The 18,743-nt window shown below is 42.6% G+C and overlaps 1 protein-coding gene across 1 annotated transcript in view; it reads right to left on the bottom strand.

The window, feature by feature from the left end:
* Window positions 1–18,743, bottom strand: part of SPTLC3 (serine palmitoyltransferase long chain base subunit 3) — a 226,325-nt gene that overhangs the window by 38,616 nt on the left and 168,966 nt on the right. Inside the window, exon 14 of the mRNA XM_054467406.2 lies at window positions 10,250–10,376. Within this exon, the coding sequence (XP_054323381.1) occupies window positions 10,250–10,376 (127 nt within the window). The remainder of the gene's footprint in view (window positions 1–10,249; window positions 10,377–18,743) is intronic.

Below are 18,743 nucleotides of genomic sequence, written 5' to 3'. Positions count from 1 at the left end.
GCAGACTCAATTTCCCCATCCTTCTCTTATTGGCTTTCTTAAAAAAGCTCATCAAAACCTGGATTTCCATTCTGTGATAGGCTTGTTAAGCTTTTTCTTCCTATGGAAAGTAGAGAATTGAAGTAGTCATCTGGATAGTATCTGTTTAATTGATAATGTCTAAGATAATTCAAGAAGGATAATAGTAACAGAGTAACTGTTTATGACCTTTTTGCAGCAATAATCCCTGAATACTATATTGAGAAAACATAAAATTAAAAAGAGAAAATATTGGATTGTTATTTCTTCCCGCCAAATTCCTCTCTCCCTATATAAAATATATATAACTTTTATTTATATACTATATAAGTATATAATATATAACTTTTATTTATATATAAATGTATATAATTTTTACATATATATATATGTTTTTAGATGAGGTGTCACTCTGTTGCCCAGGCTGGAGTGCAGTGGTTCGATTTCATCTCACTGCAACTTCTGCCTCCTAGGCTCAAGTGATCCTCCCACCTCTCCCTCCCGAGTAGCTGGGACCACAGGTGTGTGCCACCACCTCCATCTAATTTTTTTGTATGTTTTGGTAGAGACAGGGTTTTGCCATGTTGCCCAGGCTGGTCTTGAATTTCTGAGCTTGGGTGATCCACCTGCCTTGGCCTCCCAAAGTGCTGGAATTATAGGTGTGAGCCACCACACCTGGACAAATTCCTCTATTTCTGAGGATCTTAAATAGCTATTGTTTTCCAGGAAGAACACAAGTCATTATTTCATCTTAAGTTTATCTTTAGTTTTCTCCTGCCTTTTCTTCCAGACACATTGTCCCCTCCCCTGCCTTACCACCCAGAAAGTCCTTCAGTTTAAGGGCAGAGAGGGACATGTGTGACTTTGAAGAAAAATAGAGAATTTCATTTTTCCTAAATTTATCATTTAAGTTTAGGTGTTATTAACAATGATGCAGGTGTATTCTACTGAAATCAGATATTACACATTAGTAATTGAAATTCTATATACCTTTTCTCTTGTAAGTAAATTTCCATTACTGTTTTCCTTTCAGATATTACTGGCCACTGGATTATAAATGAATCACATTTTCATCCATGTGATACAGTTTTGTGATTCAGAAAGTTGGTGATTATCCCACCAGCCTGGCACTGAGGTAATAGCTGAGAGAGAATTGATTAAGTCAGAGACATTATGATTTTTCTTATAGCCATTTTGGTGAAATTAGAAATGTACTAGTCAATGGAGTAATCCAAATTTAAGTACTGGCCTGTTCATATAGCTAGAATCGTTCCAACTATTCCTATCTCTGGTTAAGTGTTGTATTTTGAAAGACTTAATGTTACACAAAAATTCTAAAATATTTAAACATTTAGATCTTCAGATAAGAGGGCCTGTAGACCTAAAAACTACACAGTAGCCAGTAGGCAAAGTAAGTGCTTGATAAGATATATAGTTGCTGTTTCATCCTGACATGAAATTGAAAATATAACAAGAACCTTAATATCTAATATTCAATAGATGCATCAGGTTAAGCAGATCATATTTTTTCAAAAAAATGCCAATTTCATTTCAACACCATGTCATCAAAATTGTAACGATCATGGGAGGAAGATCAGCAATGGAGGGTGATTGTTATAGCACAAGTTAAGTTGATCCCACATAATTATAGGAGAGGCCATTCTTTCTGAGTTACGAATATGGAATATTTTGTCATGAGTCATCCTATGATAAATCAACACCTAGCAGTGTTGCCCATTGTGGATTTCCTTTCATCAAATTGATCCTACCTACTGAAGAGACAAACAATTTAAATAATTTTTATAAATGCTACCCTATTTATCGTAAGGGATAGCGGTTATTAGAGAAATGGCAGTATCTCTGACAGATGTCCACTATCAAATCAAACAATAAAATGAATGTTGTGACCATGAGCTCTTAATGACTTTACATACTTCAAAAAATTATGTGAAAGCACAGGCTTAGGGAGTGACTGTTGTGAGGCACATGCATTTCATAAGCAAAACTCTCTTTCCTATTCCTGATGCCAAAGTGGTCATGGGGACTGAAGGACAGGCAAGGTGCTAGTAGTAACTGAGTGGGCAGTGTTGATGTTTTGGTTTAAACACAGATTTAAACAAGTGGATCCAAACACATTTCATGCTTTTCTCTTTTGGGCTTTTTCTTATTCTTCTGCCTGCTCTTCTTCCTCCTTTTTTTTTGCTAGGTCCTTTACCTTTGTTTGCATCTGCCAGAATTCCATCCTCTGTTCACTTTACTTCTCCCACTGCACAGATCTGTTTCTTTTCTGTTATGTAGAAACATGGTTATCAAATTTGAGCCTGCACCAGAATCTCCTGGAGGAATGGTTAAAACAGCTGATTCAGAAATGCTTTGTTGCAGTTCTAACAAGCCCCACGTGACACTGCTGCTGGTGATGCAGGGACCACTCCTTGAGAACCACTGCTGTATGATGACCTTGTAGTCACTCTCTCCCTCCTGCCTGGCACTCCCATCATCATGATACATGAAATGATGACTGGGGACATGCAGGGGAACTTTCCCCAACATCAGTGACTCTATCATAAGCAGATAGGCATAATGAGTAAAACTAGACATGCCTGCAGACAAGAATTATAAGGAAGAAGTTGTCCTTGATGAGCAAGTTTATTTACTCAGATTGCTGATGTTAAGTATTCAGAGATACAATTCTTTTGATGAAAAGACGGCCCTAAACAGATATTTTGTGAGCATCTGCATCATGGCATAACTGACACTTAACACATTTCTTTCCAATTCAACTGGAAAGTATGTATTGAAGGCCTATGATGTGTCAGGAACTGTGTGGATTGTTATATGGTAGATACACCTGTGCATGATACATACACCTGACAGTGATAGCTTAAGCATTTCCTGAGAATGACCCTGTATGGCAGACACACCTGAATGTGTGTTCACAGTTTGAGCGTGGCCAACCTGGAGATTCATTCCTTACCTATGAGGAACATCTGAGTCCCCAGCTTGTCCAGTGGGATGCTTGTCACACAGGGGATTGAGGCCCTTTGAATAAAGGCTGAGTAAAAGTTGAATAAAGGTTGCCAGGTGGAGGTTGTTAGGGAAAGGATGTTACGTGAAAATGCTACATGAACTATACGCTTTTTACAAATGGTGGCAGTTCTCCTGTCCAGCCTACCATCACTGGACCACCCCTGCATGTAAGTTCCCCTGAATAAACCCCATATCTCGTTTGCTGGCTCAGAGTCTCTTATTTGGCCTCTCAGCTCTGGTGCTACCCCTCATCTCGGCTCACTGCAGCCTCCGCCTCCTGGGCTCAAGCGATTCTCTTGCCTCAGTCTCCGGAGTAGCTGGGATTATAGGTTTGCGCCACCATGCCCAGCTAATTTTTGTATTTTTAGTAGAGACGGGGTTTTGCCCTGTTGGCCAGGTTGGTCTCGAACTCCTGACCTCAAGTGATCCGCCCACCACAGCCTCCCAAAGTGCTGGGATTACAGGTGTGAGCCACCATGCCTGACCTGTTATGGAGATTTAATGGTTTCTATCTACAAGAAATCCACAAGCCATTAGGGTCTGATGGGAGGGAAAGAGTGACTACAGGGTCATTATGCAGCAGTGATTCTGAAAGACTGGTCCCTGGACTAGCAGCAGCACGTGGGGCTTGTTAGAATGCAGCAAGCATGTCATGCAGAAATCTCTGGGGGTAGAGGGTCCGCAAGCTGTTTTGGAAAGGAAACAGGTGAGGGTACTTGTGCAGCGGGAACTATAAAGAGAACAAAGTGTGGGATTAGGGCAAATAGTGATAGGGAAAGAGGCCTGGCAGAAAAGAGAGGAAGAACAAATAGAAAAATAAGAGAAAAACCAGAAGAGAAGAGCATCTCTACAACGAAGACAGTCTTTGAAGGCCGTTTTCAAAGAGAGAGAATGATGCAGAGAGATCAAGTTTAATCTGGCAGAGAAGCAGGAGAGTGTGCTTACAGGAGTGGCTTTAGGGGAAGCAGGATCCATGGAGCAAGGAGGCAGAGGACAGGCCGGGGACAGGCTGCAGGTGCTGGAAACTGCATGAGAAGGGTAGATGGGAAGCCAGCAGAATAGCTCACTCTTTTGAGATCGGCTGGAATGGATGGGTTGAGGCTCGGTGGCTGTTGGAAAAAGAAGGGGCAAGGGAAGTCTTTTTAGGACGAGAGAAACCAACAAGTGCAAGTTTGTGAAAAGAGGCTAGTATCTTTAGAAGGTGGAAAGGGAAAGAGTCAAGCACAGAGATGTAAAAGAGATCAGAACTGTTTATTTGCTGAGATAAGAGGGATAGCGAGAAGAACTCTTTCAATAAATATTTTTGGAAACCTGTACTTGCCAGACACTGTTTTCAGTGTAATAAATAAAATAGACAAAGTGCTTGTTCTCCTGGAGTTTACCTTCTAGTGAGGGCAAACAGATAATAAGCAGATACATACACAATTTGTCAGGTATTCATAAACGCTATAAAGATTAAAGCGCCTGGGTGGGGTCCTCATGCCTGTAATCTCAGTACTTTGGGAGGCCGAGGCGGGCGGACTACTTGAGGTCGGGAGCTCAAGACCAGCCCCGCCAACATGGTGAAACCCCATCTCTACTAAAAATACAAAAATTAGCTGGGCGTGGCGGCGGGCACCTGTAGTCCCAGCTACTCAGGAGGCTGAGGCACAAGAGTCACTTGAGCCCGAGAGGTGGAGGTTGCAGTGAGCCGAGATGCCACCACTGCACTCCAGCCTCGGCGACAGAGTGAGACTGCATGTCAAAAAAAAAAAAAAAAAAAAAAAATTAAAGCAAGGTGAGGAGAATTAGAGGGACAGGTGGATTTGCTATTTAGGATAGGGCCACTTCCCTAATAAGGCAGATTTTCAGCAGAAAGGGGATGGCAGGGAGGGAGTGGGCCATGCCGATAGGTCAGAAGAGCAGTTTTAGAGGGACCAGCAAGTGCAAAGACCCTTCTGCGGGAGCTGCTGTCTGTGTTTTAGGAAAAGCAAGGATGCCAGCTGCCTGTAGTGGGCTGAGCAAGGGGAGGGGTGGCAGGATATATGGAGGACCACATCCTGAGAAGCTGTGAAGACCACAGTCTGGACTCTGCTGAGTAAGCTGAAAAGACAATGGAAAGTTCTCAGTGGGGAAGTGACATGGTATGAGTTAGTTTTTCTTCTCCTTTTTAAAAAAGATAATTTTGGCTTCCGCCTGGAGAACAAGCCATAAAAAGGCAAGAGCAAAAGTGGGGAGAATATTCAGGAGGCTACTCCAGGAATCCAGGTGAGAGGTGATGGAGAGAGTGTTGGCTGTGTGAGAAGTGACCTGATTCTGAATATATGTCAAGTAGAGTGTGTGGGAGTTGCTAATAGAGTAGGAAGATGTGAGTTTGGGGAAAAAGGGAGAACTCCAGGGTGGGTAAAGCTATTGGAAAATTTGCAGAACTAAGGGAATAAAGCAGATGTGTTGAAAGTACTATGACTTTATTGAGTGTTTAGTGTGTATCAAGCATCATGCTAAGTTCTTTATCTGTATCACATCACTTAATTCTTCTGACAACCTTAATTTGCAATGAAGGAACTAAGGCCAAAGGAGGGAAAATGACTTGCCATTCATGGAACAGATGTCAGGCCGGGCACCACTGCAGAGCACACTCTGTGAATTAGCCACATCATACAACCTCTATCTTCTCTGAGAAATGGAATTTTACCCAGAGTTGGGGAAAGAAGGTGTAGTAAGGTAAGATCAAGATTGGGAGTTTAAAAAATGTTGATTGATTACTTGAAAAATGTACATCAAAGATTTAAACAAGAGTAATAAGATGATTTTTGACAATGCTTTCTTTAGGGGAGTCGGTGTGGTTTGGAGCTCACCTTCCTGAGGCTATGTGTGCTATGTCTAGATAAGAAAACGACTGAGCTGCGATCTTTCTAGACCTTTCCAAAAGTAACCTCAATCACTGAGTGATCCCTTCCGCTGCCACAACTGGTGTGGAACCAATTCCCAGCTCCCAGTCCTATGAGATAAACATCCTCATGATCTTATTTAGCATAAACATTGACCTGAAATGGAGCAGGCTGGCAAGATGGAAGTTGAGTCATGACATATTTATTAAGCTGAGCACTGAGTTTGACACTCAGGAACACCAAAATAATTCAAGACACATTTCTTGCCCTTAAGGGGCTTACAACATTGGCTTGGCTGGAAGACCACCCAACATCCATTAGGATGGAGAAATCAAATCTCCACTTTTGGGCTCACTGCACTGCTCAGAGTGACAGGCCAGGAGATTAAAAGGGTCTTGGTGCATATGGAATGCATGCACGGCCTGCAGCCCCTCAGCCTGTGTGCATTAACTCCACAAGCAGCCTGGCTGTAGAGTGAAGGTGGCTGTTTGTGCATAAACATTGTCATTTCACTGGGACTGCTATTTCATCTTTGAACCTTGGCATCAAAGGAACACTGACCTTATTCCTGTAGCTTGCCTTTCTTTGAAGCGTATGGCTTTGCATTGCAGATTAAAGTGAAGACATTCATCAAGGAACAGATCTGGCCAACTGCTCCCCAAACTCAACCTGAAACAAAGCCTTGAAAGGCTCCAATCACAGTTGCAGTGGAGTGGGCTGAAGATGAAGGCTCAGAGCCCGGCTCCTCTTTCTCAGATCCTGTAAGGCAGCTCTTGCATGAAACAGTGCATCCTTTGAGCTCTGGGCAACTTTACCCTGAGAGTGAGTCTATCTCTGCAGAAAGGGGTGAGCTAATGCAATATTCCTAACCTGTCCTGCTCATTTGATTTAAAGCAGCCATTGTTGCAAATAAGGCCAGTGTGATCATTCACTGTGTGCCTTTGAATGCTTCAAAAGATGTGTCAGGCAGAACTACCTGAAACTTGGCTGATAATTCTGTCACTTTTCTTTTTCTTCTACTTTCCTTTGTTTGTTTCTTTGAAAATAAACTGTCCTATATTTCTCCCTCATTCTCCTATTTTGTCTCTAAAAAACCAGACCATACACATAGCATTCTCTGTTTTTTTTTTCTCTTAAGATGACAAGAGGAGTAAAGTGAGAAGCTTTAAAAGTGAGGTTAAAAAAATAACCAAAGAATTCTTTAGGTATAAGGCTAAGAGAGAGAAGCAAGGGAAATATCTACTACCTCAGGGGAAGAAAAATTGATGGCAGATGATTACTGAGGAGCAAATGCTCATGTCTTTAATGTAATCTTTCTGCAGATCTTCCACTGTGATCAGATCAACAGAGCAAGTTCTGTCTGTGATGAACCAGTCCGGAGAAGGGAAGGACATGATTGCAAAGCTGCATACATGTAAAGCAACTGATTCGGATGACATATACACCAAAGGACCCCGAAAATGAGTGAAAATTTTTGTTGAGACACAAGCTAATTTCTAGAATAACTTTTTCCTAGTCACTTGTCTTTAAAACAGGACCAAAGAATAATTCTAGTCATTCTGAGACAATTCACTTAACTTGCATTTTTGCTTAAATCTCAAATAATTGATTTTCCATTAAGAAACACTTGAAGTTTAAGAAGAGAATTAATATAGCTTTGTGGGAAGCTGGTAGTTCCAGAACAGTTTTTCATACAGCAGAAAGCTTGTGGAGGAAAAGATGCCACTCTATCTGGCTTCAATGTTAAAAGGTTAAAAGATACCTGTTTAGGACAGGCACAGTGGCTCATGCCTGTAATCCCAGCACTTTGGGAGGCTGGGGTGGGCAGATCACTTGAGGCCAGGAGTTCCTGACTAGCATGGCCAATGTGGTGAAACCACGTCTCGACTAAAAATACAAAAATTGGCCAGGTATGGTGGCTCGTGCCTGTAATCCCAGCGCTTTGGGAGGCCGAGGCGGGCAGATCACCTGAGGTTGGGAGTTTGAGACCAACCTGGCGAGATCCCATCTCTACTAAAAATACAAAAATAGCCAGGCATGGTAGGGGACACCTGTAGTCCCAGCTACTTGGGAGGCTGAGGCAGGAGAATTGCTTGAACCCAGGAGGCGGAAGTTGCAGTGAGCTGAGATCGCAACATTGTACTCCAGCCTGGGTGACAAGAGCAAAACTCTATCTCAAAAAAAAAAAAAAAAAATTAGCTGGGCATGGTGGTGCACGCCTGTTGGTGCACGCCTGTAGTCCCGACTACTCAGGAGGCTAAGGCAGGAGAATCGCTTGAGTCTGGGAGGTGGAGGTTGTATTGAGCCGAGATCACATCACTGTCTTTCAGCCTGGGCAACAGAGCAAGACTCTGTCTCAAATTTAAAAAAACCCAAAAAACAAAAAAGAACCTCCTCCCCCTCCAAAATAAAAGGTACCTGTTTATCCAATGTCTGTATCCCTTAATTTATCCCCACCTCTTTTCAGGGGTGTGGCCATATGACTAGTTTTAGCCAATAGATTGTAAGCAAGGTGAAAAGAGTCACCTCTAGGCTGACCCTCCCTTTCTTTTTACCTTGGTAACCATGGGGGCCATGTGTTGAGATGATGAACCCTTAAGGTGAAAGCAGCCTGAATCACTGTCTTCAAGGACAAGCACTGTGTAGAGAGTTGACTGATTGGTATTAGATGTGATGCAAACAAGAAATACCTTGGTTCTGTTAAGCCACTGAGATCTACAGGGTTTATTTCTTATGGTGGCAAAACCTCCCTTATCCTGACTAATCCAGGATCTTAGAGGACATCTAGTCCTACTTCACTTCTGTCATAAGGATGCTTCCTATAGCATCTCTGAGAAATGGTTCAAATACTTGTTGATCACCTCAGAAACAACAGCAAATAACAGTAGCAAGCAATTATATAATGCTTACTAATACTTGTCTCCAGACACAAAGTTAAATATTTTATACAGATTAATTTACCTACTTCTCACAAAAACCTTGGCTCATAAATATTATTTTCTCACTTCATAACTGGATGAATTGAAGTACAGAGAAGTTGAGTAACTTGCTCAGGGTTGAATAGATAAGTCACTTGTCTAAGGCCACACATGAGTGAATAGTATCACAGGAACAGATCCAGGCAGCTACCTTCAGTCTCATAACATAAGGGCTTCCTAGACTGGACTGTCATTTTCTTTTCACAAAGACCAATCAACAAGATGCAGAGTCATAACACCGAAAAGGCAAGCCTGGAAGGGATCCTAGAGATCAGCCAATCACTGCATTTCATACGGAGGAAAAAATATCCTCCTGCAGGCCTTTACCCTGCTTTAGTGAAAAAGAAAAAGTCCTGTCTTTCAAACAAGTGTCTTGGGGAGCACTAGGGCTCAGTAGAAGGGCCCCAGGGGGTATCAGTATGGGGGTAAGTGAAGACACTACTTTAACTAGATCAGCCTTGTTCTTATCTGTTTTATACAGTAGGCTTCTGGTAAAATTTGTGTGTGAATATTCTACTGCTTTAATAATATTGAAAACCGATGGAGTGCCCCATACTTCTATTGAAATAGTAGGCTTGAAGGTTTGCATTAAACAATGTAGGACTTCAGGTCAGCTGGGAGGTGGGGTGAAGCACATGGATACTACAGTCCAGTGGCCAGGATAAATTGCTACTTCCTTAAATGTGCTCACCAGTTTGCCTGGCAGCAAGAACTGCCTTATTCAGCACTGTATCCCCTCTGATGTGTGAAATGCGGTAGAATCTCTATAAACCATCTCTGCAAGATGGAGAGAGAGTTCCAAGAGGCTTTTATGAAACGATTTTTCAAAAAGAGGATTAATTTGGGTTGAGCAAACTAGCACAGTTTAGCTCTGGTCCCACTGGCAAAGAAATGGCTGGAAGGTTATTGTGTGTGTTTTGTCTATATATCCTCATGGCCAGTGGTGGCCTTCCACTGCACAACCTCTGGCTATAAAAAATAAAAGGATTGAAAAATCGGATATTAAATTGGCTACTTTGGTCTTAGGGAAACACAAATGACAGCCCCAAGCAAGCACAGGCAAACATGTGCATGCACACGCGCACACACAGAATATTTGCTTCATTTCAACATAATTGATCACACAAAATTATCTAAATTTGCTGTTCACAATGAGGTAAATTAGAAAGTTTTCTTTGCTTTAACAAAGGGTTTTTGTGTGGTGTGCTAACAGCAGTTTTTGTGCATTTATCACATGGCTTGATTTACAAATAGGATTCTATAAGATGAAGGTGTGTATTTGAGAAGCAGGGAGATTAATGAGGCAGAAGGGAGACAGAGAGGTCCAGGAGCTGTGCTCTCTGCAGATCCTCTTACCTTGAGTGGTCCCATCCAGTCCCATGATAAGTTTTAGTGATCTGATGATTTGCTCTGCTATCGGTGGGCTCATGGATGAAGCATAAACAGCACTATGCGAGTGAACCCGTAAATAATCCACGAGGTCCTTAAATAAAGAGGGGAAACCCAAAAAGAAGGCAAATAAATCTCAACACTGGTGGTGGGAATTACATCTAGTCTCATCCCCATCCTCATAGCAAAAGACATTTGATCTCATGCTCAAAAGATGAATGGGGTCCAACTTTCAATGGTTTTCATCAAACTATTTATTTTTTGTATTTCCTTCATAGTCTCTCCCTCAAAAACCTAGAATCTACACCAAGCAGGATGCTGCAGGTTTGGAGTGGAACTTTAAGACAAAACCAGATGTGTGAAGAAAAAATGATTCCTGAAGCATTTGTTGAGTACCTACTATGTGTGAGCACTGACTTTGTGTTCAGTGCCTAAAGAATACAGGATGTGGTCCTTGCCCTTGAGAATATTACATATGATTGTGCCCATGAACAAGCATGGTAGAATAAGTCACAGTCCATGCAGACTAGGACATGCAACAGGGCTGCAAGATGCAGAGGAAAGAGAGAGGGTCCTTCTAGCTAAAGTAGATAGAGAAGATTCCAATGAGGAGATATGATTAAGCCTTGAAGAATGAAGATAATTAAGGAGGAAAAGAAAACTTGGAGGGAGGGTGGCAGAAGAGAGAAGTTGAACAAAGGAACAGAAGCAAGAAAGCAGAAGGCATGTATAGTAGAGTGTTTACAAAAAAATAGCTGTAATTCTCTCATTGTCTGTACCCATGCATCTTTGCAATCCAACTTTGCAGCTCCTTCCATCAAAAGGCGGATTAATCTGGGCTGGCCTTGTGATTTTCTTTGTTCAGTAGTATATGGCAGAGGTGATGGTGTGGTGGTTCTGGGTCTATGCCTCAAAATGCCTTGAGTGCTTTTGTCCTCTCAGAACTCTCTCCAGCTGCTATGTGAATAAGCCTGAGCTAGCTTGCTGGAGGATGATAGCCATGTGGAATAGAGAAGGACCATTCCAGCTGAAGCTACCCCAGGCCAAGCAGTGTCCTACTGACTCAACAATGGACTGTTGTACAGAAGTAAGCCCAGATGAGACCAAAGGAACTCCTCAGCTGAGCCCAGCCCACATTGTTGATGGACAGAATTGTAAGCTAAATAAATGGTGGTGTTTTTAGACACCAAATTTGGGAGTGCTTTGTTACACAGTAAAAACGAATGGAGGCAGCATGTTTGGAGGACAGCAAAGGACAGTTTGAGTAGAGGCTTGTGGGAAATTAAACCAGAATATTAGGACCAGATAAACTCTGGTTATGCCTTTGGCAACAGAAAACTACTGGAATTTTGTGTATTTTGTGTAACACTCTTTGGAATGCTGAGCCACTCCAGAATGCTGGTCTTCAGTGGTAGGAGTCATTTTTCACCTATATGCCTGACTCCTGAGGCCAAATATAAGGTTCCAAGTAAGCTTGCTGAAAGTGCTAAGAAGCTCCAGTAATCTAATGCTGCAGTGGTGAGGGCCTCAGAGCTGGCATCTGCAGGTGCTCAGTTGGATTGCAGAGACCCTCCATCAGCCCACCTACAGTGTCTCATGGCCTGGGACTCTCAAAGTGTCCTGCAGAAAAGCTAATGGGCTGATGACAGGCCTCTGCATTAGCAGTGGGGTCTTTAAAGGATCAGGTGCCTTCTCTTTAGAATAATGGCACAGCTCAGAATCCCACTTAGGCAGGTGTCTTCGCTATGTCTTCCTTCCTCATGAAGGTGATTTGGAAAGAGCTCTTGGGAATTGAGATCCTCTGCTTTGCGGTAGGTTCATGTCCTCCTCACCCTCCTTCATTAGTTACATTCATTCCCACTTCCGAGCCTGGGCCTGGTCCCTGCCCATCACTTTTCCATCTCTCTTAGGTATGTGTGGGCATTGTTGCTCAGCATTTTCAACATTCACAGTTTCTCTTCCTCAGCACAGTGTGTGGCCTGCCTTACAGTGGTCGGTGAAGGTTAAATTAATGATGTGATGACTCTACCTGGTGCGTGAGGGGAACCAGGGGATCTATTCTGTTCTTCCTGCTGTCTTCAATATGTCTTTCATTCTGAATCCCCCCTTTTACCCGTCATTCTTCTATGACTTCCTTTTTCCATCTTCTCCTTCACTTCAAACTATTCCTTTTGTTTTTTTGTTTCTTCCTTTCCTTCTAGCTTCCTTCCTTCCCCTTCCCTTCTACTCTAGTTCTCTCTCTCTTTCATTTCAAATTCTTTATTTAAATCTGTTTCTTCTCTGTATTTCAAAGTATTTCCTTCCTTCCTTCCTTCCTTCCTTCCTCCCTTCTTCCCTTCCTCCCTTCCTTCCTTCTTTCCTCTTTTCTTCTCCCCCTCCCCCCTTCCATCTTTCCTTCCAGCAAGTATATACCAATAACTTTCACTGTCCTAGACGTGTGTGGGAGTCCAGGAGGGGAGGGAGGATAGAAAGGGACCATAAGGCTAGGTCCTGGCGTCCATTATCCATTTATATAAATGAAATTAAGTTTCTGCCGATTCTTTTATTTGGTGAGCCTCATGAAAAAAGCTGGGTGGGTTTTCCCCATGTCCGAAGAGTATGTGCATGATGCTGGCCTGACTGAATTTATCAGCCAAGGGTATCCGGAAAATTCACTTTTGAGTATCTGAGGCGCCTCAAAGAGACAGCAGCAGTCATTTGCCAGAGTAGCCACAGCTGGGGCTGTCCTTCACAGTGCCATGTTCCGTGCTCCTGGGGGGCAGCAGCAGGGATTGCTTTTCTCTATTGAGAGTGAATATCTCCCTACAGGATGCAGGGGAAGCCAACAAGGAGAGGGTGGGTGGGTCCTGGGAATTGGATGATGGAGGCTTATGTGGACCTGTGTCAGGAACAAGGTGTTTCAAGGGTGTGATCTGGCCATGAGGGATGGGGAGATTTGGATAGATGCAGAGGAGCAAAAAGGCATGGGCCGGTCCTAAAATTAGGAGTAAGGATGGCATCTTATGGGCATAGAATGGAGGTGTCAGTTGGGAAGAGAGGGAGAAGCCAGTGCTTCTGAGACAAGGGGATGAGGAGCTGTCCCCTTGGAGGGAATATAACCCAGGAGTTACAGTGCAGCCTCTGGTGACCAATAGCTTAGATTCAAATCCTGGCTTTGCCACTTACTGCTGTGTGACCATGGGCCAGTTACTAAATCTCTCTGTGCCTTAGTTGGCTTCTCTGAAAAATGAGATCATAGTAATACCTACCTTGGAGTTTATGAGGATGAAATGGGTGAATACATATATGAGATGCTTAGAAAAGCATCTGGTACACAGTGAAACAGTGAATACCTGATGCAGTTGGTGACTTTTTTTTTAGACAGAGTCTTGCTCTGTCAGCCAGGCTGGAGTGCAGTGGCATGACCTTGGCTCACTGTAACCTTCGTCTCCTGGGCTCCAGCAATTCTCCTGCTTCAGCCTCCCAAGTAGCTGGGAATACAGGCGTGTGCCACCACTCCTGGCTAATTTTTGTATTTTTAGTAGACATGGGGTTTCACCATGTTGTCCAGGCTGGTCTCGAACTCCTGATCTCTGGTAATCCACCGGCCTGGGCCTCCCAAAGTGCTGTGATTACAGGCATGGGCCACCATGCCTGGCCAATTATTGTTAATCAATGGCCAATTGAAAGATTCTTAGAACTGGGAGCATGGGGCGGGAGGAGGGGACCAAAATATAAAAGCTTCTTGGAGTGTCTCTGTTTCAACTCTCTCAGTTTGCACAGGGTTACATTCTAAGGTTGTGTGACTACACATTGGTAGACCCATACCTCAAACCAAGGATTTTCAGCCTAGCTCTTCCTCCATCCTTATGGGGAGGGGTGGCAGTAGGAGTGAAAAGAAAGGAAAAGAGAGACATTTTCAATAAGGGAGTACCCAGGCTTGTGACAGGTTGAATAACCCTGAAGAGATAATAAGGCTAGAAGCTAACAGCATAGCTGATATTCCCTGGTGGCCTGAGGTTCCAGTTTAAGAACTTCGTATGCATTAACACATTTAAACTTCACAATAACTCTTTGAGGTAGGTACTGTTTTAATTCTCATTTTATAGACAGAACAACTGAATCACAGAGAAGTTTACACAATTATTCCCAAAAGGTGGTAGAACAAGGATTTGGACCTAAAGAAGCTGGCTCTAGAGCCCCACCCTTAGGCCACACTCCAGAGTTCTCCCCAGAAGAGTAAGCTTGGTGTGGTGTGAGGGGGTCCAGGAGAGCACAGACCCCAATTCCACTCTCCTTACCCTGCGGTGCTTTCCCTAACCCAGAGACTGTTCCTCTTTTTGGAGCGGGTGGGGAGAGTTCCTGATCTACTCATCCATATGGTACTAAATCACAGATTGAGTCACATTGGTTTCCAAATGTTTCATGTCTATCTCTCTTGTTTCTCCAAAAGGGACTGAAACTTCCTTGAGAGTAGGGATGGAGCTTTACACTTCTTTTAAAATCCATAGTGGTGGATACCTAGTAGTGGCCTGCTAAATATTGACCGTCTAATGGAAAACAGAGGGGTTTTAGAGATGGAGGAAAGATGGCCAGGGGCCTCAAAGCATATAGGGTATTACTCAACTGCATTCTTAGGGACAAGTATAGCAATTGTCTCTTAGCTTGGGGGTCATCACTGACAAAGATCAGACAAGGAAACAAGACAAAACTCCCTTTGATCTTGAAAAGGGCTCTTCCCAATGTCCCCAACCCTAATTCACAGATTGAGACATTTTTTAAAGCCAAGATCATGAGCCTTCTTAGTTTGAATAAATACCTCATTGGTGCAGCATTGGTTCCTTTTAATGTTAAGACTATCTTGCCCAAAATTTTATTTTTTTTGGACTGAGTTCGCTTTCTCTCAGGGTCTGAGTTTCTGGATGGAAGTTTATTTGCTTGTGTGGTTCAAAAAATAGGGCTCTTTGAGTAACTTCTGGAGAGCGACAGGGAGAGCCTTGATTCCTGGCCACTAATTCCCCCTCTTGTTCCCCCATTGGGTGCTATGAGCTATGAGTTAATAGGTGGCTTTGGTCTTTTGCAAGGCGAGTCTGGGTTGTGTCTTCTTCAGGGTGGGTTAGAGGTCTCCTCATATCGAGGTTTCCACATCCATTTGGAAGTTCAAAACCCTGATTGTTTTCTCTACACGTAGGCCTGAAGTTCAAGGGCAAGGGTGGCCTTTTGGGAGGAAATCAGACAGGAGACTCTTAGAATAAACATCTTAGAGCTCACTCCCTGACCCCTGCTTACTTCAAAGGGATGTTGAATACAGCCAGGGCCTAGTGTGCAGGGCAGAGCTCACTTTTTAGAGTGACTCAGCTTTGGCTGGCATGCAGGCTTCTGGGGCTAATGCTCACCCCAGATTTGTCTGCCCTGTCCCAGTTCCCTTCTCCAGAATTCCAGCCCTGCAACCTATCAGTTACAAGGGCTACCATCGCTTCATTCATTTTCAAGTCTCTGGTCAGCCTGTGGAGGCTGTGGGAGCCAGTGTTCAGCACCAGGCATGCAAGTGGACTCAAGATCCTTGCCTGGGGAAAGGTTTGGGGTCCTCGGCGTTGACCACATTTCCCAGCAACAGGATCAATACAAATGTAAAAGAATAAAAATAAGAAACCTAGTCCCATCAGCTTAGTCTTTCCTTCAAAGAAGCCATTCATGGCATGGAGCTCTGACAGGTGGAGAGAAGTAGTGATCTGGAATTTCATCAGGAAGGTCTTGAAAGGACAGACTCCTCCAAGTTAGGCTGTTCACTGCGCATCTATAGCGGCTCCAAACTCAAAGTGAGCAAAACAGCAAAACTCTGCCGGCTCTGGACAGACTGTTAGCAGTTTCCTTGGGGTGGAAAGTGGGGATCACAGCCTGGCAGCAACCTCCAATTAGCAGAGGGGAATTTGTAGGACACTTTGTGAGGAAAAGGCTCTGAGATAAAAACAAAACCTCTGTTTCCTCTGGTAGTATCATCATACTAAACCATTTTTTTTTCTCCTTGTTTCCAAATATGTTTCATTACATGTCTCATCTGGTTGCTAATATATAAAGCTCTGACCTTGACCCATTCCATAAAGATTTCCAGAACCTCCTAGACACTGTTATTGGGAATTCAGCCCCTCTCTACCAATATTAACATCATTTAAAAAGAGAGTTAAGAGCCAGATGTTTTTATCTTTTTTTCTAGATTTTTGGAGCTAACTATTTTCAAATTTCAGGGTTTACTGAGAACCCTATGAGAACAGTGAAATTGAAATTATATACAGTTTCAGAAAAACAGCAAGTCTGAATGTGTGTACTTTAACTTTTTTTATGTTCAATTTTGTTGCTTTTGTATACATTGGTTTAGAATCCTAGCTATTTTGCAATAGTCCCCAAATTTGAGATATACAGCAAAGTATCTGGGAGATTATTCATCTATCAACTATCTCTCTACCTATCTATCTGTCTTACAGTACAGTTATCAGAGTTTGAAAACTGTACTCTAATTATTTAAACATACTGGTAGAAGTAGTTTTTTCAGACAAAAATCTTTAGTATTTGCCCAATCCTAATTTAAAGCATAATTTAAACAGACTCAAAGTAAAAATTCTTCACAAAATTATCTAAAGGTCATAGGAATAAAATATATGTTTGACTTGAAATTATACATAATGAAAATTAACATAATTAAAAAGAATTAAAGGTACAAAGGAACAGATACATAAGTTCCATTAAATCATGGGCTCATTAAGCCCAAAGGAAACCAGTTTACCCAGGTTTATCACAGTCTGACCAAAATCATTCCACACAGGTGTGTATCTGACTGATTTTTAAGTCATCAGGGATACATGCATTTTCTCAAGTGCCCTCCTGCTCACCGCCCAGGTCTTGGAAACAGCCCCTATGTTTTCAAGGTTTTGCATCTTGCTGTCTTAGGGCAGTAGATCTCAGCGTAGGCTAACGAATCTCTGCCAGACACGCTCTAATTCTTGCTGCCATCTAGTGGTAAATTTAGACACTGCAGTGTAACGTGAAGGGAAGAGAAGACAGAGAAAGGTGAGGAGGAAAAAGGAGGGGGTGGGGAGGAAAAAGGAGGGAGAGGAGAGGGAATGAACAATGCGACCCTCTGTATCCAAATATGCATAAAATGAGCATTTTAAAAGATAAGAAAATGAACAGATGTACATACTTTTTCTGCATCCCGATTAATGTAAATAATGGTAATTTTCACAACTGCTCAGTATCTACGCCAAATGAATAGAAATTGTGTGGACAAGAACGCCTACATCTTAAAAATACTCTAGCTGACATCAGAATGGAGAGCATGAGAGAGAATCATGGTGAACTGGTCTTTACTTCTGCTAGTCGCAAGCCTTTGTTTAAAGTGGGTATCAAATGAAGCTACTCTAGGGGGAAAAATGTGACATCCACCAAATTTGACAACATTTCAAGAATTGGCTTGCTTTGGTTTATTCAGGTGCCTTTGGTTCAGGAAGTAGAGTTATGCTTCATTAAAAATTTTGTAGTTCAGAACTGCTGCTAAAGTAATCACAAAACCACAAGCTCACAGAGCAATGTAGCCAGGATCAGGGAGCTCCTAAATTTGAGACCCTCTGATCCTACTGCTTCGACAGTCTAGGAAGGGAACATTTAACCTTTCACCAGATTTAGCTGAATGTTGTGAGATCCTGGGCATTCCCGATGGTTTTAGCATTACCCAGCTGATTCCCACAGGCCAGTGAAGAAGGGATGAAAAACAATGTTTTGAGCCCGAAAGAAAGCAGTGCTTATTAAAGGGTAAAGGCCACTTAAAACTCTGAACATTTTAAGCATCTGTGCATTTCATGGCAGAGCCAGTGGCCAGAATTAAATCTGTTGTTTTAAAACATGAGCTTTCAACGAGAGGACTGTTTTCTGCTGCACTTCTTGGTTTGTCTAACTGGTTTACCAGAAGTCTGAACCCTTGTTCCTGTTCATCACAATAGGTAAGAAAGTGGGGATTTTTGTTGGTACCACTTGCATGCACTGGTTTCAGGCCTGGTGTGACATCCTAGGCTGAGCCAACATCACTGTCACACTGGCTCTTTGGGACAGGTGTAGGTTTGTCTGAGATAGGTGTCAGAATTTGGACAAGGCTGTCCTCTCATTGGTTGGATAACTGGCTCCTTTATCTCTCAAACCCAGGTTTGAATATTGGATTTTCTTTGTCCCTTTCCTTTCCCTCCTTTTAAATTTCTCTCAAATATTTATTGTTTTCTTTTCACAAACCTCTTGGTGATATTGGCACTAGAATGACAGGGCCAACACTCACTTAGCAGTCTAATCCCAGCAGATCAGAATTTTTAAGGCATATTGATAAGATACTAGAGAATGGCAGGATTTGACCTATGGTTTATGCAGCATTATGGAAAGAATTTTTTTTGCAGAGAAAATTTCTTAAAAGTACATTCCTGCCACAAAACCCACAACTTGT

The sequence above is a fragment of the Pongo pygmaeus genome, chromosome 21 (genome assembly GCF_028885625.2).
Source record: "Pongo pygmaeus isolate AG05252 chromosome 21, NHGRI_mPonPyg2-v2.0_pri, whole genome shotgun sequence".
NCBI lineage: Eukaryota > Metazoa > Chordata > Mammalia > Primates > Hominidae > Pongo > Pongo pygmaeus.
The sequence above is the reverse complement of the archived record's forward strand: the minus strand, read 5'-3'. Positions and strand labels throughout refer to the sequence as shown.